Genomic DNA, 27,731 nt, shown 5'->3' on the forward strand with positions numbered 1-27,731 from the left:
ATTTTGGGTTTTTATTATCTTAATCTGTTATGTGTTTTAGTTTTTCATATGGAACTGAAAATGGCATCTAATAGGAGAATACTTGGTTATTTATTATGGAACTTTGACATGGTATTGTTGTTTACTTAGTATGGACTGTGGAACATTTTGGACTACTAGTTGTTTTAGTGGAAGAATTGCCGAAGTATTTGCATTTGTTGTTATTTTGATTTTTTTTTACTTGATTTATGGTTGAATTCTGAATGTACATACATGGGCAACATAACAGGTTATTCGACAATGAGGGAGTGGAATTCAAACGTGTTAAGTGCAATTTTTTTATTATTATTATGTTTTGAATTTGAAACAACAAAGAACAGGCCGAGATAGTTTTTATTTATTGTTTGTTTTTTCAAAATCTAACCGTGGTACATATGTTTTTTTTATAGAAGGTCATAATTTTGTTCATTACATTGTTTGCTTTCAATTTTTATCAATTTAAGAGTTTAAACCATTTCGTATGAATTAGAGATAAAGATAAGTTTATTACATTAAGGGTATTTCATCATTTTCATTAGTTGTTTAGCGCTTTCCCTGAACATTAGGGGCAATCTCAGAACATAAAATATTATAAAATTTCGTATTTAGTCGAGTTTTTATCATTTTGTACTGAACCTGAGGTTTTTTTAAGATTATGTATTAAAATAGTTTAGGGGTTTCTCTTATTTGGAGTCCCCATTTATTAATTAAGTGAATGTCCTTAACGTCTATATACAAACCTCGATGACTATTGAATGAAAGGTAAAAATATATGTCTAACTTGCACCAAAATATTGCCTACAAAATAGGATTACTCTCCTGATGGTATTCAAATTACTTTATTCACTTATAAAAAAAATTTCATTAAAACAACACGTTTGTTTGTGAATACATCTGCTATGATAACTGATAAAAAAAAATTTTATAATAATGTGGTACCAAAAAAGAACACACACATCTGCCGTTATTGAAAAAAAAATAAAAATCAATTACCTTTATTTAAAGAAAAATAAAAATTTGTAATAATCGTAGCACAATTCTTATCTCAATCCAATTATCACAACAATGATGTTTTGAACAATTACAAAAAAAAAGATGGGTCAAAGAAAATAAAATAAAATAAATCCATAAGAAATAAAAACAATAAATAAAAAAACCTTCACAAAATTCATCCACTCTTTCTTACCTACGTACAAGTTTAAACTCTCCTCATATAAAACAGAGAAAATAAAATTTAACTTCTCATTATCATGAAACAATTACAGTCTATCAGTTACAATATTATTTGACTTTGTCCATTCTTATCCTCATGTCTCATCTGCAAAATGTCCTTAGAAAAAATGGTCAACATTCTTTGACGCTGAGTCAAATGATTAGTTCTGTCGAAGACCGGAATGAAATGGTCTTTTTCTTCCCAAGTATGTTTAAATTTATTTGGAAATATACATTTGTATATGTTAAGGTCGAATAACTGCATATTACGTACAGGTTTGGCAAATGCCCATACATGTTTCATTGCTAGGTGGTGTGCATATCTGGATTTTATGTTCCAATATGGCTCAATGTCATGCTGCAAAATCAGAACCGACACGGGGTATATTACATTAGCGTTATGACAACTAACCTATTGCTCGTTATATTCGCAACTTAATTATATACAAGTTTTTTTTTGTTTTTCCTACGCAAAAAATATATAGAGAAAATACTTATTGGCTATCCAAAGCCAAGTACAGTTACCAAAACAACATACCCAATGTTAACAACAATACAAGCAATTACAGGCCAACAGGCTAAGACATATTCCAAATTAACGTTCAAAAGGGAAACAAAAAAGATATTCAACAACACTTTAGCCCATCTGTACTGCAAACGTGAGCCATAGGGGTCATAAAAACACATATATTTATATATTTAGTATTACTAGATTCATAAATGCCACAAGCAAGAGCCATAGTTTCACCTTCATTTCGTGCTTCCTTGTCGTGTCGAATCATGAACTTCGTCATCCCCCATAACATGGGCTACCACTTCACTTAGCATGTTAGTACTCAAGGTTGCAATCCTCCTTGCGTGGTCACGCTCCTCAATGGCAACGTTTAACTGATACCTCAACAATCTGTTCCTAACGTCTCCATCGCAATAGCTGGTTCCTTCGCTTTGAGATGCCATTCCAGAACTTGATGGCGACATGGTAGGAGATGTCCACGATTGGGAAGCACCATACTGCACGTTCCTACCATTACGTTGCATGAACTCCATGTATGCAGATTCTGCTTCCCGTCGATCCTTGTATGACTTGTGTTCAGCGTTCGCGAATCTATGAACTTGTCTACTTGCTTCTGCCCAATTGTCGTATATGCCAGGAGCACGACCAACGAAAACAACATAGTATCTGCCACCCTAAAAGAGTTCGTACAACAACACTGTATGTTAAAACCATATTTGTTGTGCTGGGGTTAGAACTTACGAAGTTTCGAAACTGAGGTATTAGATAAAAATGTACCATGTTGCCCTACCAACAGGTGCCAGTGGACTGCAGCAACGTTGACGTTTCTTGTTAAAAGATCTGACAAACAGTTGCATAATCAGCATTTGGTTTGTACAGTAGTAAATTATTTAATGACAAGTATAAAAAAAGGAGGGCATGTTACCTCTAGAAGCGAAGGAGGAAGCTGTCATCTTATATAAAGTGGAATACCTGTTGTACTCGATTGTACAACATATAACTCGCCTCTCCCAATGGCGAGTATAAACAACTGCTCCTAACGACCAGTTTGGTGAAGTAAATAATACTCGGTCTCCTCAGGGACGAGTTTTATTTAACTCCATTTCAGAATCACTGTGCGTTCTGCTGGTAGTTGTAGGTTTTAATAGTACTCGGTGTCTAAGAATCGAGTTATATGTAACTCGATTTGTGCAGAGACGAGTTATCTTCATGACGTACACGGTTTTAATAGTACTCGGCTTCAGTATAATCGAGTTATATGTAACTCGATATTAGAATGCCGAGTACTGTCCAACCATAACACACCCCCCACCCGCCCAACTTTCTGGGACCACTTACCAATTATATTTGACACTGTCGTTCTGAAGTCTGGACGTGGACTGGTCTGCGCTTGCAACCATTGTGTCACAGCTAGTGAGAGGTTTCACCTTCAATTAACCATCTGCACAAAGCACGCTAATTCAAGAAAGTGCACTTCATCTTTGTTCTGTCAACATCTCAGTTGATAGGTAAATACTACTTGATAACACTTTACAGCAACACAAATTTTTTTATTGCTGTTGTGGCTGTTGAATTGGGGTATCTAAACAAAATTATGTAGTACAAATTTTGAGAACATAAATTATTTCAATGTTGTGGGTCTTCAATGCTAAGTATCTGAACATAATAATGTGGTACATGTTGCATGCTAGGAATTATATAACTGATATTTGCAATGCTTTTGCATGCTAGGAATTATTTCAATGCTTATGAATTATCTCCCTTAGAGCAACACGAATTTTTTCAATGTTGTGGGTCTTGAATGGGGACATCTGAACATAATACTGTTGTGGACAATTTTTGAGAACACAAATAATATGAATGTTGTGGGTCTTCAATAGGGGGTATTTGAACATAATAATGTGGTACAATTTTTGAGAACATAAATTAGTTGAATGTTGTGGGTCTTCAATGGGAGGTATATTTATCACTGAAAATGTGGTCCATATTGCATGGTATGAATTATCTCGCTTATTTGCAATGCTTTTGAGTTCTCATTTGTTGAACAATAGCCAGCATGAAACCCGACCACATTGTGCAAACATTTTCGTTATCGAAATGAAGTCTGATGGAGTAGATGATATAATTATTCAATAGTAATTTTTAGCATGTTTAGCACAATTTGCTTAGGTTTGTTTACCTCCATGAACACCCAAACATAGGGCATGTATAGTTAGCCTATGCTTTCACAATATTACGCAGCATGATACAATTATTACTATTTGTGGTTTAGGTCCGTTATGAGTCCACATTACTTCTATGTTTACTACGACGGGGAGGCATATATTAATGATTTGCACGGGCTATCATACCGAGGTCCGAACCAAAAGCAGACGCTTATTGAAGTGAAACGTGGGATACACACGAGAAAACTTAAAACGGAAGATAATGTCAACTATGGGGTTAGACAAGGATACCCACGACATCTCCATTGTATTTCGGGCTCCGCAGCAACTAGTAGGTACCCAAGTGTTCTACAATTCAATTCCGTTACAATGCGACAATGGTGCAAATATAATGTGGGGAGTGATAAAGCGGGCAGGGCAATTCATAGGTTCTGACTTGTATGTAACTGTCCACACTGTTGGGTTCAATGTCGACGGGGGTTCGCAATATGGCAGTAGAGTTGGAGAGCAAGAATCAATTCCTGTAACCGTTGTGCACCCGTCAGTTACACCCGAGACATCTTTGCCCTACAACTGTCAACCATGGAATGGGGTTGCTATGGACAATACTGAAGACGCCGAAGTGTTAGGGTCTATCCATACCCATGAGGATGAAGGATATACTCACCGAAATGAAGATATCCAAACCTACTTGGACGAGGCAACCGAAATGGATGAGACTCGAGATGTGTATGAGGAGTTCATTGATAACGATGGACCGGTAGAGAATCCAGAATTGTTAGATGAACTACAACCAGAAAATAATCCGAACCCTAACCCCGAATGGTTCACGTCAAACACATGGGATGACATTAATGACCCATCACCTTCCCTGGAAACAGGTCTGCTGAGTTGGCGACCGGGGGACGAACCGAGCAAGGGGATGCTATTCAAGAATAAAGCTGCGGTTCAGCACGCGCTAACCATGTTCTCCGTTGGGCTCAATAAAAAATTTAAGTACATGAAGTCAGACCCCGAGAGACTGGTTGTAACGTGTGTACACGATGCATGTCTATGGTCAATTCGAGCTATCTACAGCAAAAGGCACAAGTTGTGGATGATCACAACATCTAAGGGTCCCCACACTTGCTCGACACTCCAAGTGGATCATGATGGAAGGATGATGGATTCAAAGTTCATTGCCATCACACTTGAGTCATACGTACGGGAAGATATTTCAAGAACAGTAGCAACCCTACGTAGTGTTCTTCATGCGAAGCACGGCCATTGGGCGTCTCACTATAAGGTTTGGGATGCAAAACAGAAAGCCGTTGCAGCCATCTACGGTGGTTTCGATGAGTCATATGCAGAATTGCCTCGGTTCCTGGCAGCGTTAAAAGATGCAGATCCAACCACAGTGACACAGTTGAAGTGCGACCACCGTAGTGTGCCGGGAACTTGCACATTTAACTGTGCCTTTTGGGCTTTTGGTCCGTGTATAGAAGGGTTCAAGTATTGTAGGCCGGTGATAAGCATCGATGCAACGCACCTCTATGGCAAGTACAAGGGGAAGTTGTTGATAGCAATGGCAACGGATGCTAACAACGAGGTTTATCCACTCGCGTTTGCCGTTGTTGAGAGTGAGAGCAAGGAGACATGGGGATGGTTCTTGGCATGCCTGAAACGATATGTTACGGACCGGAAAAATCTTTGCATCATCTCTGACCGACATTCGGGTATAAAAGCTTGCTTTGATGACACAAGGATGACTTGGTTGCAGCCTCCCCAGGCCCATCACCGGTATTGCCTCCGCCATGTAGTTAGCAATGTGAACACAAAATGGAAAATTCCGGAGTTGAAGAACATGGTATGGAGGGCCGCAAGCGCGAATCAAGTTAGAAAGTTTCAAGCCACACTGGATTTAATTCGCAATGTCAAACCGGCTGCACACAGGTACTTGGAAAATGAAAACAAAGAAAAGTGGACACTTGCACACGACGGAGGGCGTCGATACGGAGCAATGACAACCAACCTATCGGAGTGTTTTAATGGAGTACTGAAAGGTGCACGCAGCTTGCCAATCACGGCAATGGTGAGGTACACCTTCTTCAAAGTGAACTCCTACTTTGACGCTCGTCGTAATCTCGCTCTAGAGCAATTGGAAGCGGGTCAAGAATGGTGCAAGTATGCCATGGAGAAGTTCGAAAAAAACCAAGCGAAGGCAAAGGACCATATGGTGACACGGATGTGCACACAAGCGCGGTTATATCAGGTTGACACACCGGGTAATCCTCTAGGTAATGGGGGCGGACAACACACGCACAGGGTTGATCTTCGGGGTATGACATGCACATGTGGAAAATGGGAAGCATACAAGATGCCGTGTTCACACGTAATAGCAATTTGTGCTAAGTATAAGCACGATGCGCAGCAGTTTATTGATCCTTGCTATAGCGTGAGTCATAGGTTCCATAGCTATGAACCGGTATTCCAACCGTTGAAAGACAGATTAGCATGGCCGGATCCTGAAGAAACTAGAGTAGTGATGCCCAATCTGCACCTGATCCGGAACAAAGGTCGGCCAAAGTCCACACGAATCCGCAATGAGATGGACGAGAATGATAGGGAGTTGCCGACCTCCCTATGGATCGAGAATGGACCCAAGTCAAGATGTGGGTTGTGTCGCCAAGAGGGGCACAACCGTAGAACATGTCCTACTCGAAATGCGGAGTCAACTAGCGGTGGAGCTGCATCATAGGTAAAGGTCATATATCTCCTACAACTTTTGTCATATATAAATTGGCACTATTAAGAACTCAGTAGTAGTGTCTTTGTTCTCTATTGCCATAGTAAGTATTTGGACTAGTCATGAAACAAACACTGGTGTTCATGCATGTATAGGCAAATGAGGTTGTTCAGTTGTTTTTGTTACACTATTCGTCGTAAGTCATTAAATTTTTCCTGTTCTGCCTATGTTGTGTGTTAATAACTTATATAAGTCCAGTGTACATAACATTTTTTAACTATTTACAGTAGGTACGGCAGCCAAGGTGGATGGGTGCTAACGGACATACGTTGCGCAGCCAGGATGATCCCTACCTCTTTAATTGGAAGCAACCGAACGTCACCAGTTGAACAGGCCCATGATGAGAAGACAAATGATATTGGTCATTTTTTGCTTAGAAGTTGATATTAAAGTTTGTACTTATGTAGTCATGCACTTTGTTAGTGCCTTTAATGTTATGTACTGATGGGGGTTTTACTAAGCCGGTCAAGCAAACAATTCAGTTAAAAACGAAGTTATTGCAATGGGGTTTCACTAAGCTGTTTTAGTATGATTTCCAACTTCTCCAACTTTGTTGCATTCATATTTATATAGCAGGGGCAATCTCAAAAGCAACAATATAGGAGTGTGTTGCATGCCATGCACTTGTTGCTTCATGAACATTGTAATAAACAGAACATACCTGGTGTAAAAAACTGACTGAGCTGCAACAAGAAAAAACATGCAGGCCGAGTTGTAATATGTAGTGGAAGGTTGTTCTACAAAACTCGATTTTGTTAAAACCGAGTAACATTAATAACTCGGTAATCGAAAATTCGAGTACCATGTAGTCGTCTCTGAACACACACTGGAACAAGACGTTACTCGATCTTCTATTAAGCGAGTTAAATCTGTAACTCGACTTCAGAAATATCGAGTATTACTGGAGAATTACTGATCAGTCGAACTGGTTGCGACCCATCGAAATGCATAGGAGTGTGTTGCAATGTGTGACTGTAAGAATCGATTGTTATTCGATTGCTGCGCGACCAGTCAAGGAAGTCATGAGTCCAGCCATGATTGTCTGAAAAAACCGACTGTTGTCCGATTGGTTTCGATTGGTCATAATATAAAACTCGATGATACTATTATCGAGTACTAACTGGTGTCTGAAAAATATAACAAGCAAGTACTCGCTCTCCGAGAAAGCGAGTTACTTTAAGTAACTCGATAATTTAGTTATCGAGTACGTTGTATTACTCACTGTCCGTGAAAGCGAGTAGATCTGCGATCCATCACAACTCCAGCCAAAGTTGTCTATAAGAATCGATTCTTACTTGATTGGTGGACGATCGGTCCAAATTATGTAACTCGGTTTTGCGTTAAGCGAGTAATAGTGTACTCGATTTTTCCATTATCGAGTTATGTGGTTCCTCATTTACACAGTTCAGTGTTAACTGTTGTTTCATAAAAAGAAAAAAAAAAAAAGCATAGCTGATGTTGTGTGGATGCACTGGACTCCCACGGTAGCAGCAGTCGATTGCTCTCGATTCCTCAAGCTCGTAAGCGACTTCCCGGGTTCCAAACATCGATCCTCAACTGTAGTATGACTCTTTTACCCTTGCTTCCCATTGAAATTAATTTCAAATCCTGCATTAATCTCCCCGTGAAAGCTGAAATTTCGAACTATGCAAGTGTGGGGATTTTCATGATTTTGGGTGTTGTGGTCTGAAATGGGTCATGGGTTTTTACATATGCATGTTGTTCATACGATTTGTAGCCTTTAATTACATAAACATAGCTGATTTCTACAAGCCCATTCAATTTAGGGTTCATGTGTTAATATGGAATTTGGGGATTTTCATGGGTGTTGGTGTTTTGACATGAAATAGGTAATGGGTTTTTTTGTATGGATGTTGTACACACGTTTTCTACCCTTTAATTGCAAAGAACGCATGATTTGTGAGAAATGAAAAATTAGAGTTCATGTCTTCATATTGGGAATTTCGGGATTTTGATGTATTGCTTCATTTGATCTGAACTGGTTCATGGGTTGCTGTGTATGCATGTTGGCGAGATGTTCTCTATCATTTATATTCAAAATTTTCACATCTTGGTATGCATGTTGGTTCATTCGCCAATCTTGTTCTTCGTGGAATTTGGGGTTTTGTTGAATTGGGTATAATTGCCTGAAATTGACCACATGGTAAGACATTGATGGATGGTAGTGACTGGTTTTACACCCACTGCACCATGTACACTGTGGGTTTGCATGGTTCTCAAATAACTTGACTGTATGGGTCAATGTTCATGTACATACAGAAAATTTTTCATTTCAATGCATTCATTCATTGACGCTTATTGTGCATCAATATCATGCAGTCTTTTTGTCATGCATATGTACATTGTGTTTATGTGTCTCTAACGCAGTTCTAAATATTGGTTTTCTGTTGTGCTTTCATTCCCACCTGTACATCCTAGTTATGGCTCCTAAGAAGTCTAAAACCATTAAAACCAAAGCCAAAAAAGTGTCTGCCTCCTCATCTAAGCCTGCCAAAAGAGTGTCTGCCTCCTCATCTAAGCCTGCAATTGTGTTTGATGAAACAACGTTTGAAACGGTTACGAAGGCGCAAAGGTTTGAAAATGTAATTCAATATTGGACAATTTGGCCGAAACGAGAAATCAATCTAGATGAATTACCACTTGCTGTCCATAGGAATCTACAGTGTAGGAACTGGTTGTCTCTATGTAAAGGTTTACAACCCCCTCCAGTTGCACTGATTAGAGAGTTCTATGTCAATCTCGAAATTCGTTCTGATAATGATTTGGCTACTTGGATTCGAGGTCGATACTTTGTCATAACTAAGAATGATATATCCAATGCTCTTGATGTACCTCGTGTTAGAACACCTACTTATCCATACTCATACTCGAACCGTCCTGAAATCTCTGATGTTATGACTCTTCTTTGCGGAAGATCAATGACATTGGGATTTGAGCCAAGAATTAACTCGAGTGACTTAACCGAGCTTAATTATATCTTATTTAGGATAGCTTGTCACAACATCTTCCCCATCTCCCATGTCCATACTATTCCTAGAGAGAGGTGTTTCTTTTTGTATGCCCTCGTCACTGATGCGTCCATTTGTTTTGCTTCCCTTTTCTATCAAACGCTTGTTCGGGCGCATAGGAGTAAGAGTAAGAAGCATGGTCTATTCTTCCCAGTTTTCATCTATAGGGTTCTATGCTATGTAGGGGTAGAGAATTTTCCTTCCCTAGAGTTGATCCACATCACAGCCCCTATAGGAGCCACCTTTCTCAAACAGCGGACTGCACAAAAGAGGAGTGTTGGACCGAGTGTTGGGTCATCAAAAAGGCCACGAGTACAGTCCACCACTGGAGATGATCATGCTGAGCAGAGTCCTGTTGATCCTACAGGTACCGTTGCTGACATTGGTGACGATGGGGTACATGCTCACAGCATAGCTGCAGACCCCACCGTTCCTCCTCCCCTATCTCTTCGTGCTATGATGGAGACCATTATGACGACTCAAGCAGCTCATGGACAGCTTTTAGATGGCCTTATTGCTGAGGTTGCTGCGTTGAGAGCAGATTTTTCAGAGTACAGCAGTGCTTTTCCACCTCCGCCACCGTCTGACTCTTGATGATTGCCTTTGGCAATACATAACAGACAGGGGAAGTAGGGATTGTAGCGTAGGAGCTTTAGGGTTAATTTGTAGCTTCCATAGATTGTATGAAAGTTTTTTTATGTGATTCTCAAGTATTTGTATATTATTATATGTACTCTTCAAGGTCCACAAACATGGTTTTAATTTTATGATAATATGACCATATTCACAATGTGTGATGACTTTTATATTGAATGATCATTTGCTTTCTTTCTTTTTTTCCTTCAACTGGAATGTTGATATGCATATTTGAAGAAAAACTACAATCATTGAAATGATAACAAAAAGGAACCTACCTTGTTATATGCATTATCGATTAGTTATGCAATGGCTACACCAAAAAAATAAAAAGAGATCATAAAAGTAGATTAAACACATACTAGCCTCTGAGCACGCACGTGCACAGAGGTTGTTCTAATTTTATGGATAAGGATTAATTTAAAGCATTGATCATCATTTGGGATTACTACATTTTCTAAACAAAAAAAAAGTCCGGCATTGTGATTCACCGCACATAATACTCATCACACCCATACGTTTTTTTTATTTGTTTCATTCTTTTTTATTTTTTTTTTTTTTTATGATTGGAAAATATAATAATCCAATATTACAATAAATGTTGTAAATTAACCCTTACCCAAAAAATTGAAGAGACTCTGAGCACGCACGTGCTAAAAGCCTAGTTTATAGTTGTATTTGATTAAATTTCCTATGCCGTACTCATACACGTTTATACTTTTTCGATGAACGTTATATAGATTTTTTTTCATAATTAATACCTACGTTTCCTGTTTCTGGTCACTGATTTGTTTTGTGTTTCCACTTCTCCATCCATATCCTTATATTTAGGGAAAATTTTAAGATTACAGTGGGGAATTCGTGTGACCCTATCCTTATTTAAAAGTTTATGAAAATAAGGAAAACTACACGTTTTAAAAAATCCCACTTACTACACTTCCATAACAAAAGTGAAAAAGAGTTGAAATTCGAAATATACTTATTTCACCGGTGAAGGAATCAATAATGGTTAGCCACTTACTACACCCCCATAACAAAACTTAAAAAGAGATTAGATTTCAAAGATATCAATTACCCTTAAAACTGAGAAAATGCATGTAACTTTGTTAATGGAGCAGTAAAGTAATAGTCTATAAAAGAGGAAATGTAAATTGAATTTCACATAGAATTATACAGATGATAAATATAATTTATGTTACAAAAGAAATATGTTTACAACAATTTCTTAGATAACAACCACTTTAGGTGAGGGTTAAATTGGGTAAAATAATATTGAATCTCAAATATATAATATAATAATACCCTCTAAAATAAAGTGGCATAAATTACATTTTAAAAAAAAATACCGTAAATTACATGGAAAACTTGTTTACATAATACCCTCTAAATAAGAGTAGTGTAAATTACTTTAGGGAAAAAGTAGCGTAAATTACCACTTCAAGCAGCCTAATTCCCTTAAAACCAAACACCAAATTGGCCAATGATGAACACAATGCCTCCATCAAATAGGTTGCCAGGGTCCACTTCACTTCTACAACACATCTCTACTTGAGTTCGGATACCTCTTTTTCTTTTTCTTTTTTTATTTTAAATCAAACGCCTTTTTGACCTTCTAGCTCGTGCTTCGTCCATAACTATCTCAAATAATATACTTGTTCCATAATTATCGAACCAGTAACACAACATTACCGCTAACCACTCACCATATTTGTTAGTTACTTGAAAATTAAATAACTGGGAAAATACAAAGTTCTGGTACTTTGTCAATACCATAAAAAACGAATATGTTAAAAGCTCTAACGAAAATCATATTAACAAGAAGTCATATAATTTACCAATAATAATAACAATAGTATCAGTAAAAAAGTAGCTAACCTTTTTCAAGAGAATAAGAAATTTGTTATACATTATTAGGGTTAAATACTAACCACACTACAATCACAACATAAACAGGGGAAAAAATTGACCTTTGTTAACAAAATAAGCAGGTACTATGGAAAATCACAACTAACTACTTGTCACATAAGGCATAGGAATAATTGACCAATAACAAAGAGGTAGCCTTTGGTAAGGAAATAAGTAGTTAAAAAGCCTCAGTTAATTGGCAACAGAGTTTTCCATAAAGTGTAAAAACATTGATGACGACCTTTGTTGAGACAATAAGCTGTGTAAAGACCCTTTATCATATAAGTTACCGGGCATGTACACACATAAAACTGTAAATATACTATTACGCAATCAGGGGAAGAAGAAGATGTAGAACCAAATCTGTTTTGAAATTCGTTTTCTAAACAAGTTTTTTGAAATACATCATGGAAATATTAATGCATTATCAGAACTCTCAATTTCAATTCAAACACTACTACAGTTTCCTCGCAACTTGTTATGAAACAGAAAATATACATGCAACATAAATCATAGGAAAGAAAATAATTATATAATTACAGAATAAACATTCTTCACCAAGAGGAAGGAAAGCATAGGCAGATGAACGAAAGGAGTAATCAAACCTTAGAAATGGTTGGAATTCGTTCTGCATAGCATAAACCAGGAGCAGTTAAATTCTAAGTTTCCTTGCAACTTCCTATGAAATAGGAAATAAACATGCAACATCAATGCTAGGAAAACAAATAAATTATACAATTAAACAATATAATTTTTTTACAACAGCGAACGAAAGCATAGGCAGATGAAAGGAAGAAGTAATCAAACCTTAGGAAGCATAAACCAGGACCATTAAAATTATCAGTTTCCTTACAACTTGTTATGAAACGGAAAATAAACATACAACATCAATCATAGAAAAACAATCAAATTATATAATTAGACAACAAAATTTTTTGACAAAAAGGAACGAAAGTTTAGGCATATTAAAGAAATGAGTAATCAAACCTTAGGAATGGTTGGAATTGGTTTTGCAGAGCATAAACCAGGACCATTAAAGTTGTAAAGAAAAGTAAAATCGGAATAGATGGAGAACCTCTTCCTATATAAGATACATAAATAGCATTCATTGAAAAATAGGGGAGCTGTATGTTAAGGTGGCTTAATCAGTGTGGTAACTGCGACCATGCACCATTAGTTGAGTAGGAGAGGAACAATCTTGGGTTTTGATTATTGTAGAAGGAGAGGTGAACCTGAAAATACACGGGTGTGGGGGAAAAAAAATAAATAAAAAAGGAGCACAGCTAACTTTCACCTAACTTCTATCAGCAATAGTAGCGTAATTACAATTGATCCCAGTTAAATTTAGACAGATGGAGGAAAATTAGACACCAATTTCATATTTAAATTGGTGTCGTCCCTACAAGAATCTAGACGCATGACATTGGTAACAGTTATGACCCTCTTCATACAGTGTTTTTCTAGCCTGTATTGACATGACAAGCTCTACTAAATTTTGATTGTAATGCTTGAACCATGAAATGAGGTTATAAATGCACCACAATAATGACTTTCTTTCTACTCCCACTAAATTCGTAGATTGAGTAAGCTATGACTCGTAGCGTCTCAATGTCAAATCGTAAAATGTGAAACAAGTTTGGATCTACTTCAACATATGGATCATCAGAAGCTCCAGCAGATCAACAACTACAGACATACACAGACCACTATGGAGGGAAATGGGTCGGAAAGAAGAGAGATTTCATTAATATGCCAATATACACGTACGAGAGTCTTGGAAGCGTCGGACACATCATGGTCGGCAAACCCACAAAACTAAGTACAGATACAACCGCAATAGAGTTCACCGTAGCAGAACCACCATGGTCAACCCTATACGAGAAGAGGTGTGAGTTGGAGGTGTATTGTCGATGGCACGGGTTACGAGTTCCTAAGGCACGCTTAGCAGAGTTACCTAGAGATGAACCTGCCAACATACTTGCACATCTTGAACAAGAGAACAATCAAATGCAAAGGTGACTAGACCGTTTTCACGCAATCCAAAAAGCTAGGAAGCATCTAAAGGGGAAGGCGCAAGAGCGAGCCATGAAGTCTATTAATGAAATTACTGCGTTAGATGATGAAAGAGATATTTTAGACTTCTCAGATTCAAGCAATGATGACTTCCAGAAATTTCTACCTACGAACATTAGACGTTGTTGTTAATGTCTACACATTCTGTGCTGTAAGGTTGAATTTATTCAACCATCGTATTGGCTTTATTCCATGCCAAATTTGCTTGTAATTCAGCATTTAGTAACCCTGTATTTAGGTGGGTTTGATGTAAGGGTAGTGAGTGAGATAGAGTGAAGTTTGCTCAAGAGTGTGCAAGAAAACAGAGTCTCGCGGCTGGGTCTCGCGGGTGACTCGCGGCTTCAAGCCGCCAGAAGCAACCTCACGTGCCAAGCATGCTGGAAGGTGAACAGTCTGCTAGCTGGAGCACTACAGGACAAAACAGGACAACTGGCCATACGGTTATCTCGCGACTGGATCTCGCGACTTAGTCAAGCCGCGAGGTCAAGCCGCGAGCCACCCCTGTTTTGTAGAATTCTGACGTTTCACATTCCTCTCCACTCCAGTATAAATACCCCTATTACCCACGATTGAAAGAGAGATTCCAGAGAGAATTTTGAGAGAGAAACCCTAAAGAAAAACCAGATTGTTTCACCCACAATCTCTACCTTAGAATCTCTTCAAATTCCTCAACTCTCTTCCTCTCCATTGTTAAATCCTTGAGAGGCACTATACCAAACCAGGTTCTCACCATCATCATCATTGTGAGTCTGTTGTTTGGATTTCTGGGAAGCAGTTAGGAAGGAACCAATCTTCATTGGTTGATGCTACGGTCTAGTAGCGGAATCCGGAAAGCTAGAAAAGAAAAAGGTTCGGCGCAACCTCGTTGGAGCAAGAAGCTTGGAGGGCTTAGGTGCACTGGGTAGATTAGGCTTGGAGGGTCTATTGCTGTCCTTGTATCCCAACTATATTTTCTAGTGGATTGATTACCGCTTGGAGGGCGGCGGAGAGGTTTTTCGCCGAGGACTTCGGTTTCCTCTTCGATAACACATCGCGTGTTGTCTTTGTGTTTGCATCTTCCTTCCTCTATCTTTGCCTTTAAATTATCTGCTGTGGATTTTATTTTGTTATGGCTTAGATAATATTTAATCAATTTCGTATGATAGCATATGTTAAGTTTCCGCACACTAGTTGTTTGACATATTGCTTGAATTGATTAAGTTGTTCTTTGGGGGTCTAAACGTGCAAAGGTGTTTTTACACGTTTTTGAACTTTCAATTGGTATCAGAGCGGGTACACTTGTTGTGGTTTAAATACCTAAGTGTGATCCTTGACCCCTTGTGTTTATTTGCCATGGATTGTGCTTTGTATGACTCTTTGCATGATTTGGTTGGTGATGAATGTAACATGCCACGTGTTTGTGAAAATGCCTCTATGAGTGTTAATCCTCATAAGTGTGATGACATGTTATTTGAATCTATGGGTGTTGTTGACAAACTCTTCAAGAAAAATGCTAAGAAGTTTCAAAAGAATTTGAGCAAGTTATTCTGTGAAAAGGATGATTTGATTGCTAAGCTCAATGAATCCTACAAATTGGTTGAGAAATATAAAAAACTTGCTGAAATTTCTCTTGAAAAGCTGAAAGAGTTTGAATGTTTAAATATGGACTTGGATGCTAAACTTGTTTTGTCTAACAAACTTGTTGATGATCTTAAATGTGAAAATGAATCTCTTAAGATGCATGCCAAGTGTTTGATTGCTGAACCCATTGATAAAATGGATGATAATATGTGTTGCAATCATGTTGTGGTACCTGATCTTGTGCCTAATGTGTATTCTACCTCTAAGGACAAATCGGTGTACGTTCCTCCACACAAAAGAAATCAAAATGTGGAGAGAAAGACTGTTAAGTCACAGCCTCTATTTAGGTCTCAACCTAAGGTTTTGGATGGATCTAAGTTTGTTCCAACTTGCCACCATTGTGGTGTGATTGGTCATATAAGACCTCAATGTCATAAGTTGAAGAGGGAACAAAACCATGTTGCTAGATCCCTTCCCAAAAAGCCTAGTAGACCTAAACACATTGTGTGTCACCATTGTGGTGCCATTGGTCATCTAAGACCCCATTGCTCTAAGTTTCAAGCTCTTAAGAGAATTAAAAGAAAAGAGAAACTTGAGCTTTTTGGAAGTTGTGCTTTGAAAGCTAAACCGGATTGGATGGAAAATGGTAAGTTGTTGAAGAAAGTGGTTAATGCTCTTACCTCCTTGTCTATGTGCATCTCCGGTTCTCATTCTTCCAACCCTCGTCTCACTTCCAATGAGACACTCATTCCAAACAATCATTCCGTTTGGATGAGGAAGGGTTCCTATAATTGAGCTTGTGCTCTTTTTGGTCCTTGATCTAATTCTTTCGATCTTTGTAGGACCCTTCATGCATTAAATGTCTTTTCATCATGCATTTTGTGCATCTTGCATATATTTGTATACATTGTTTTGTTCTTGATCTTACTTTTATGTTTCTGTTTTGTGTGAGTAAAAATCCAAAACCACATAAAAAGTGAAAAATTCAAAAAGTTTGATCGTATATGTTTGAGCACATATCACATGTGAGTTTGGCTTTGTACCTTTGTACAAATGGCTTTGTGCATTTACGAGCTTAGCTTGTTATTTTTGCACTTATATCTTTGTGGGAAAAATCTTGACATCTTTGTGTGATTGTTGTAAATCGATCTTCAAGCTTGTCATGAATGATTTGTCAATAGTCATGTTGGTTTTGATACATGCGTAGACTCGTGCTTATATCTCTTCCCACTCTTTTATTTTTATTGTTTAAAGAGCTCAATAAATGTAAATCTCAAAATGAAAAGAGATAATGAGCTGCAAAAGCCGTCGCACATACTAGTATTCGACTAGGAAAAAGGGAAAGCGACTTATATGAAAATGTATGATGCCCAAAAAGCCAAAGGCTTGTTCATCAATTTGAAATATCAAAAATTTCAGGCATCAATCTCAAAAATGAGATGTATTGCTCAAAATGAGTTGTATTGATTCAAAATGATCAAATGATATGAATTGTAAGAAGCCAAATGAAAAGTTTCAATCTTATGTAATCATTTTTTTGTGTGTGGGAGGTCATATATGTTCATTTCTATAATTGAGATAGACCACTTGACTTAGTACTAGTTGTGTATGACTTGATTGAATTGATCATTGAAGCTTCACTCTAGACTAAGGACTATTCCACATTTGATACACACACATAACACACTTGCCTAATGTTCAATGAATGTCTTATTCATTTGTTAGATTGTACTTGTCTAAATGTGATGTGTGTGTGCTCAATCTTATATGGATTAATCCAAAAAGATTTTTGATCATTTTATATGTTTTTGGAAGTGATTTTTATCATTTTTTTGTGTTTATATTTAGTGCTTACTTTTTTTTTCAATGTTTAAACATGTTCTGTTTTGAAAAACAAGTATCAGAATTTTTGGCCACTCATTTTGGCTACTTGCGCGAGCTGCCAGCAAGCTGCCAGTTTTGGCTACTCGGTTTGGCGGCTTGCAAGCCGCGAGTCTAAGCCGCGAGTTCAGACAGAGAGGTTTCGCGACTCACTCGCGACTTGTCTCGCGACTCGCCAGTCGCGAGTCGCCCAGAATCAGCTTTTTAAAGAGCTTTTTCGTGGGAAACTTGTTTTAAACCTCTCCCATCCTCTCTAAAACCCCTCTTTCAATATTTTTACATCAAAACCCAACCAATTTGAATGGTTTTTCAATCCATTAACATCTCTAAGGTAATTATAAACTCTTTTCATTGATTTTGATCCTTAGATTATGTTTTGGAGAGTTTTGTGCTCTTGGTTGGGATTTTCATCATAGGGGTTGGGAAAACTTATTTTTTGTCAATTTTCTTCATGGGATTGGTTTCTTTTGTTGATATGCATTGGATGTTGGCCCCTTGTGGCAGAAAGAACATGTATTAAGGGTGGATTTCATGATGTTCATGCATTGTTTCACATTATTGTTCATAGTGTGCATGCTAGGTGTTTGATAAAATGCCTCTTAGACATTTTCTCGCTTGTTTGGACTCCGATGAGTACCAAACTTTGGGGTTTCTCATGTTTCCTCATTAGGAACATGTTTGGTTCATTAGTTGTGTATTTTGCACACTTTGCCCCACATGTGCATTTTTCATGCATTGGACATGCATTGCACTTAGCCACCTCTTGCACACACTTTTGTTACCCTTGTCATGCATTGGTCTTTACCTTATTTCTTCATCCTAGCATGTCATGCTTACCTTATGCTTTGTAGCATGTTACTTTATCTTAGGTTTGAGCTTCATTTTCTCATTCATCTTGCACCCCTCATGCATCATTAGCATTGTTCATACCTTCATCTCTTGCCCTCGTTTCTTCTTGACCCTTTGTCTATTCCTGACAAAAAGGGGGAGAGTATACTCTAGAGAATGTTTCGGAGTATTTTGTCATTTCTATATGACTCTTGTGCACATTCTTAGGGGGAGAAATTCTATTTCTCATGCACATTTGTAGGGGGAGAGATATTCCATAGGGGAGATGCATATACCAAGGGGGAGAAGACTTTGTGTTAACTAGAAAACTTTGTTCTGTTTGTTTTCTTGTTGGCTTTATGGTGCTTTGAATTATGCTTTGTTGTTCTCATTGCATCATGTTTGTGCTTTGGACATGCATACTTCCTTATGCTATTGTGCTTCATTGAATGCATGTTCAGATGATCAATTGCTTTGCTATGTGTTCATTGTAGTCATTTCTATATGACTGTTTTGGTGTTTGATCAAGTTGCTCATATGTTTTACATCATGTTTACTTGATCGCAATTTGCTTGTTACATTATACTTATCCTTTTATTACTTGCTTTACCTTGAGGGTCTAATGTGTTTTGTGCAAGTGTTTCAGGTTACAAGTATATATGTTCCAAGTGCATCACAGCTTCTCATCACTTTGAAGGGGAGAAATTTTATGCTCTTTTAGTTTATATTGTTTAAGTTTTTATTCAATATAATGTTTGTGTACCCATGTGCTTATGTAAGCTTTTAGGGTTTATGTTTTTATGCATGTTTGTAGGCTTTATGGTTTGTACCTTGCCTAGTGCAGCCTTTATACTATGTTGAAATCAGTACTTTAAACTAAATTGTATGCATTTTGGTTTATGTACTGTCACTCTTGTGCCCTTGTAGGATTGTTCCTAGATGCATATGCCTTGTGTGATATGCATTGGTTGAGTGTTGTGCATACAAGTGTCTTGCCTTGTGCTTGTTAACTTGTATGTTCTTGTGTTCATTCCAAGTGTGAATGAGCACTGTGATCACTACCTTGTGGTGTTCACTTGGTTGATCAAGCCATGGTTTGTTTCATAACTCCATCTTTGCTTGATCACTTATTGCCTGTTTCATATGCATTGTATAATTTTCTGCTTACAATGATCATGGTGTATTGTTGTGTTTCAGGAGTATTATGTTCATATGATTCAAGTGCTTCACAGCTTCTAGAGTTAGGTGTGAGTGAGTTTTTGTTCAACTGTTCCTAACTCACATGTTAAGTCTAGAGTCTGTTTTAGGGTTTTGTCACGGAATAGCCAAAGGGGGAGATTGTAAGGTTGAATTTATTCAACCATCGTATTGGCTTTATTCCGTGCCAAATTTGCTTGTAATTCAGCATTTAGTAACCCTGTATTTAGGTGGGTTTGATGTAAGGGTAGTGAGTGAGATAGAGTGAAGTTTGCTCAAGAGTGTGCAAGAAAACAGAGTCTCGCGGTTGGGTCTCGCGGGTGACTCGCGGCTTCAAGCCGCCAGAAGCAACCTCACGTGCCAAGCATGCTGGAAGGTGAACAGTCTGCTAGCTGGAGCACTACAGGACAAAACAGGACAACTGGCCATACGGTTATCTCGCGACTGGATCTCGCGACTTAGTCAAGCCGCGAGGTCAAGCCGCGAGCCACCCCTGTTTTGTAGAATTCTGACGTTTCACATTCCTCTCCACTCCAGTATAAATACCCCTATTACCCACGATTGAAAGAGAGGTTCCAGAGAGAATTTTGAGAGAGAAACCCTAAAGAAAAACCAGATTGTTTCACCCACAATCTCTACCTTAGAATCTCTTCAAATTCCTCAACTCTCTTCCTCTCCATTGTTAAATCCTTGAGAGGCACTATACCAAACCAGGTTCTCACCATCATCATCATTGTGAGTCTGTTGTTTGGATTTCTGGGAAGCAGTTAGGAAGGAACCAATCTTCATTGGTTGATGCTACGGTCTAGTAGCGGAATCCGGAAAGCTAGAAAAGAAAAAGGTTCGGCGCAACCTCGTTGGAGCAAGAAGCTTGGAGGGCTTAGGTGCACTGGGTAGATTAGGCTTGGAGGGTCTATTGCTGTCCTTGTATCCCAACTATATTTTCTAGTGGATTGATTACCGCTTGGAGGGCGGCGGAGAGGTTTTTCGCCGAGGACTTCGGTTTCCTCTTCGATAACACATCGCGTGTTGTCTTTGTGTTTGCATCTTCCTTCCTCTATCTTTGCCTTTAAATTATCTGCTGTGGATTTTATTTTGTTATGGCTTAGATAGTATTTAATCAATTTCGTATGATAGCATATGTTAAGTTTCCGCACACTAGTTGTTTGACATATTGCTTGAATTGATTAAGTTGTTATTTGGGGGTCTAAACGTTCAAAGGTGTTTTTACACGTTTTTGAACTTTCATGTGCAATACAAAATGTTGTTCTTAACGTCTGACAAATGATGATTATGTACGTTCAACTTTTGCATTACTAAAGAGAAACTGTTAATTAGTTTTCGCTAAGTTTAAATGAAATCAGTTTATCATTTTTTACCTGCTGTTCTTTGTTGCTACATATGAAAATTTAAATTGAAAATTTCATACATTCTACAATACAGACTCTTCCAAACCACACACATCAACCACTCTTTCACAGAAAAACCATATGGTTCCTAAAGCAAGGACTCGCTGAAATAGAGTGGGGCCCAACTGAGACCATCACCGGCGAGGTGTAAAAACACACATTTGTTCAAGATAATACTCCCTTCCAACATGCATTCCGTGAAACTGGTACTGTATGACATTGTTATGTCAGTATGTTGCAATGTTTTCAATGGATTAGCTAAGTGTATATGAAATTGTAATTCATTCTTTCCCTGTTGTTCTTTGTTACTACATATGATTCTTGTGCTTTGGTTGGAAAATGTCCTCTGCTTAGATATCTTGATGTTTCCAATATTCTCTCTGTGTAAATTGAAATGTTACCCACATAACACTCATCACCCAACTTAGATTTATTGCACATTACTTGTAGGAAAATTTAATAGATCCAATATATACAGACTCATCCAAACCACACATACTAACCACACATATGATTCAATAATACAAATAATTCATATATATGACACCATCAGTTGCTGTATCATATACCCGAATCCGTGTATCTTAGTTCTGCTACTGTCCTACTTTTATATAAATACATTACATACAGACTCATCCAAACCAGGCCAACCACTCATTCTGTCTTCCTCTTTATGTAGAAGAAAGTTTTTTGTTACTTTCGTAACAAACTTTTGTCTGGCTTCATGTTTTATGGGCAAATCAGCTAAGGGATATGTTTCTATCATCTTCATATAAGTCTATTATTTCTAGCTGATGATCTTCCAATTTACAGTTGTTATTGGGTGGATATTGAATCTCAGTGATAGTCTTATCAAATATAAGAACATGGAAGCTTGATTTTCCTTCACATCTGAAAACTAGAAAATAAACATAACAGATAGAATGGTATTCAACGAAATCCTGCCAACCATTACAAAACCAAATGTTATTATCAACTTTCTTCAATCCCACTTGCCAAATACCACCATAGGGAACAGTGAGTGTAGCTACCATAGATAGCTCAGCACTGTTGAACCCTGACCACAAGTACCCATCCACACTCACGTGAAAATACAGAGCATCCCTTCAAAGTTTATGCATTAATTTTGGGGGTGAGCTGTCCACCATTTCTACTTATACACTTTGCAGTGCTGCATGTGCTGCTCAACAGTGCGTCACACTGTTGAACCCTGTCCAGTCATATCACTTACACGCACATGCGCACACAGATATGCATCCTTTCGCAATGCACCGTTTTCAAGGATGCAGAGCATTCCTGAAAAGTTTATGATACATTTAACACAGCTCGGCACTGTCTCGTCAAGTTATGTCAGACGAGGCACAGGAATGCTGAATAGTCTTCACGTGAACCCTATCCAGTCATATCACCTACACGCTCGTCAATACACAAATATGCAGATTTTTGCAATGCACCGTTTTCAATGATGCAGAGCATCCTTGAAAAGTTTATGAAACATTTAATGCAACTCGGCACTGTCTCGTCAAGTCATGTCAGATGAAGCATAGGAATGCTGAATAGTCTTCACGTGAATAAACACACAACCTCCTTTGCAGTACACATCACCTGCCTTCTACTGTAGCATAAGCTATAGCCATATCAAACAGTTGCCTCAGCGAACCACGTGCACTAACAGGTGCCACTGTATAGCCAAGTCATGTTCGCAGTTAGTATGTGCTCCTCAACACCTCACTAAACAATACAATGTCGAGACATATCATCTTTATTCACGTGAATACTTACCCTTACATATAATCACATCCACGTGAATATTTACCCTTGCAAAACTCCTATATAAAGTCCTAGTCCCATTTACATCTACCCTTGCAAAACTCCTATATAAAGTCCCACTCCCATTTACATCTACCCTTGCAAAACATCTACAGATACCGATCATAAGTCACATTTTCCAATGTCAATGCGCAATTGGATGCTACCTCGTTTTCCAGATAACTATAGAAGGGAGAGAGATTCCGACGAGAGGGAATACTATGCCGGACTGCGGCGGGAGTGGGACTTTCGAGTGAACGAGTCCAACGCTCTGCACGATGATCTCGTGCGAATCGGAGCGCCTCTTGTTGATCGTGTCTCACTCACACTATCACGACAAAATATGCATCAATATGAGCGTGCAGTGACAAAAATAAAAAAAGAGAATAATCTGATGATACTCCGTAGGTCCAGGTATCACATGCTACAGCTAGCGGAAGAGCTAGCCGCCGCCACGAACCGGCAACTCACTCCGACGGAACGTAGCAATGTCCTCAACTACGAGGACTACCTGTCAGAGTGAATGCCTATGTGGTATGTGTGTTATGTCTAGGTTAAGTCAATAATGTTAGTAGCATTAGTGTTCAATATGCAATGCATGCATATTGGTGACATCGTGTCAGTTACTTTAAGTTTTCTGTGTTATGTTGTAGGTGCTTATTGTTATGTTCTAGGTGCTTATTGAAAAATATCATGTGTGGGAATATTTGACTTTTATGCGTTCTGTGGGAATAAACTAGATTACGAATAATGTGCATGGTCCTCACAATCAATAATAAGGTTTACATAGTACAAATGCAATAACAGTGACCCACATACATTTAAAACATAGTTAACAAAAATAGTTAAATAACAAAGTCTAATTACACCACGACACGATTAGTCTTCATCTGACATCTCCACGTCTGACTGATAAATGGGATCAGCAAGAAGTGATTGCATGAATTGTGCGTGCTCGTACCACCCTCCCTCCACTGACTCTCGAATCTCGACTTGGGTCTGATATCGATTAAGACGTATCTTCATTCGATTATTTTCTTCTCTTATGCGGTTCAATGCTTTACGAAGTTCGTCAATCGTGTCTCTAGGCATCTGCGATGCGAGTCGCTGAGGCACTGGCAACTTAAAACCAGTCAACTCATCATAAAACATTTGTTGTTCACGAAATAACCAATCCCACTCCTGTCTCATGGTATTGTGAACATAAGCACTATTTCGCAGATTTGGATTGATTGGATAGCTAAATTCATCTTCCAATACCCAGCAACGACCCATAGCAGTGAACACATCGTGAGGCCTATAGAGTTGTGGGTTGCCAGAACCAGACATTGACACTGAATACAATAACATCAACTGATCAAGTTAACAATGTGCATCAATTGTTGGTAAATAATGTAATGCTGCATAAGATGGTCCATGACAGTGGCGGAGGTAGGATTTCAATTCAGGGGGGGCAAGCTTAGAAGTCAATATTAACAAAAAAAAAATTATATATATATATATTCAAAAAAATTATAAAAACAACTATAAGTGTCATACAAAAACTATGTAAACTATATTTACACATTTAAGTTAATACTATAAAATAAATTGTGGAAATAAATAAATTTTAAAAATATTTAAAATATAGCAATTTACTTGCAAAGTTGTATACACATCTCACTATCTTTTCTTGATTGTTTTTGAAACTATAGGAAAAGTTCGACTTTCTTTTTATTTTACAAACTAATTAAAATTTTAGTTCATAGCATAAACCCACAATTTAAAACTGAAATGTCAACAAATTGAGGACCAAAAAACAAAAAAAAATTGTGTACAATATAGGACTATCGATTGACATAAGAAAGACACTACAATGCATTATTATTATGCTAGGCTTAAGTGCATGATAATTAAAAGCTAACAGTTAACAAGTTAAAGCTCTTGGTGTGTGTTATTGTGCCTAACGGAAATTCTTCTAATTATTTTTGCTTCTGTCACGAAACTTTTTCCTTGTTTCCTATTTTTTTTCCTTACATGGTGTCATTGACTTAGGTAAACTTGTCATTTTCCCTCTATTTCAGCAGGGCCAGGAAGCTTTTTTCCTGATTTGTGTTTATTTTCTGCATCAAGGAGGGTAAAGCATTCTAAATATTCCCTAATAGTAGTACATATGGAATATTTTTGGACAAGTCAAGGGGGGCACTTGCCCCCTCTCCTCCCCCCCACCCCCCCGGCTCCGCCTCCGGTACATGACAAAGACATTCATCAATTTGTGTACTATTACATGCTAAAAATTAAATACTGACACTAAAATTTTACCATAAGCATTACACACATAACACGCAATATAACCCAATGTACACACATAACATTTATCACCATTTCTATAGCTTATTGTACGTTTCTTGTAACATCAAACAACACCAAACAACTAATATACCTCTAAAATACCATTCAAGAAAATACACATAACACTCATTCAAGAAAATACCAAAGTATAAGTAATACAAATTATTAAATGAAAATTATACTCTAACAAAAAACATACATTATGATTGATAAATTTTTATAATATCTACAACTATGTTTACCAACACAATAATAAAATTCTCAATGTATTTCAAAGAAGAGAATGAGTTAGGTAAACCTGAGATGATGGAGAGATAACACCAACTTCTGACCGAAAATTCTTAGAATGAGGAGAATATCTGAAAATGATGAGGAGAATTTCTTGAGAAGTAGATATAGCAGAAGAACTCGTTTATAAAAGAACCGAGTACTATTAATAACTCGATTTCCTATTAATCGGGTTCAGCTTCACGTGTGAACAACTAATGTGAAATGGCGTCAGAATAGCATAAAACTCGGTTATATGAGAACCGAGTAAAAGGAATAACTCGATTATCGGTTATTCGGGTTTTAAGTACTCGTTTTCCCCATTGATGAGTTCCAAACAGTAACACTGGAATATTTTATTGCCCAAAAGCCAAGCTAGAACACCAGCGTGGCAAGCAGCTGCCCACAACTCGGTTTCTTCGTAATCGAGTTACTTAAGTAACTCGCCGTTACGGAGATCGAGTATTCAAACAGGGGCACGCCCCTATATAGTTTCGAAACAGGGGCATTATGCCAAATATGTTTCCCAGAAAGGGCAAAAGGCCAGAATCCTCCAATACACATGTAATTTAAGAGGAAAAAGGCTAGGGTTTTCAAGGCCCATATATTTACTTCTGCCACCTCACTTGGGCTTCATATCTCATTGTACTTATTTTATTTTTTTAATATCTTAGGCCCAAATCAATTTAATCCATTTAATTGTAGGCCTCCTTTATAATTTACACATAACAATTAAATTGGTGTCAAAATTATGGGGTGTTAAATAGTAATCTCCTAATTTTTGTATGACTTAGAAATTTGCCTTCAAATTCAAATTATAACATATCAAAACACTAAAATTGTGTAATTCACTCAAAAACTAAAATATTAATATCAGGTAAGAAGGGAAAAAAGAACATAAAAAAATATACCACAAATTATTTTTTTTTAGAGATAATTACAACATGCTGTTAACTCGCAGCTCGAACTCTTTTTCTCCTAGACCCCCAAACACTTTGTGCATGAGGAAGTGTCAATTTAGTTACAAGACTTTTGGCAGATACCACAAATCATTAAATTAAACAATTAAAATATAATATTACTTTTTGTCATCTATATAAATTTAAATTATGATTTGGAATAGGTACCCTCAACCAAACCTATCTTTTCTCAATTTTATTAAGTGTGCCAAAATAGACAGAACAGTACATTTGCCACATTCGGTTGTACTCGTATTTTTTTTTGACATTTAATGGTACCATCTTCAAATTGTGCAGTACCAAAAATCACATGTGATTGTACTTTTTGTCACATTTGGTGATTCAATTTTTCTTTTCTCGCAAATGATGGTTCAATTGTCACAGTAGGCAGTACTAACATCACATTTGACCATACTGTTCTCACATTCGGTGGTACTTTTGTGAGGATGGAATCGCCAAATGTGAAAAAAAAAGTAAGGGAACCACCAAATGTGACAAAAGAACTGTCACATGTGATGCTGGAACTGCACAATGTGAGGATGGATCCGTCGAATATGAGGAAAAAAAAGTAAGGGAACCACCAAATGTGAGAAAAGAACTGTCACATGTGATATTGGAACTGCATAATGTGAGGATGAAACCGTCAAATGTGAGAAAAAAAATAAAGGAACCACCAAATGTGATAAAAGAACTGTCACATGTAATGTTGGAACTGCATAATGTGAGGATGAAACCGTCAAATATAAGAAAAAAAGTAAGGGAACCACCAAATGTGAGAAAAGAATTGTCACATGTAATATTGGAACTACACAATGTGAGGATGAAACCGTCAAATGTGAGAAAAAAATAAGGGAACCACCAAATGTGAGAAAAGAACTGTCACATGTGATATTGGAACTGCACAATGTGAGGATGGAACTGTCAAGTATGAGAAAAAAGTAAGGAAACCACCGAATGTGATAAAAGAACTGTCATATGTGATGTTGGAACCGCACAATGTGAGGATGAAACCGTCAAATGTGAGAAAAAAAAGTAAGGGAACCACCAAATGTGAGAAAAAAAGTAAGGGAACCACCAAATGTGAGAAAAAAACTGTCACATATGATGTTGATATTGCACAATGTGAGGATGGAACTGTCAAATGTGAGAAAAA

General features: G+C 37.6%; 1 protein-coding gene across 1 annotated transcript; it reads left to right on the forward strand.

The window, feature by feature from the left end:
• The first annotated feature begins 4,180 nt into the window (after window positions 1-4,180).
• On the forward strand, window positions 4,181-6,646 carry LOC115965044. Its single transcript, XM_031084252.1, has one exon. It carries the CDS (start codon window positions 4,181-4,183, stop codon window positions 6,644-6,646), a length of 2,466 nt encoding a protein of 821 aa, XP_030940112.1.
• Window positions 6,647-27,731: the final 21,085 nt, after the last annotated feature.

The sequence above is a fragment of the Quercus lobata genome, chromosome 10 (genome assembly GCF_001633185.2).
Source record: "Quercus lobata isolate SW786 chromosome 10, ValleyOak3.0 Primary Assembly, whole genome shotgun sequence".
In the NCBI taxonomy this organism is placed as follows: Eukaryota; Viridiplantae; Streptophyta; class Magnoliopsida; order Fagales; family Fagaceae; genus Quercus; species Quercus lobata.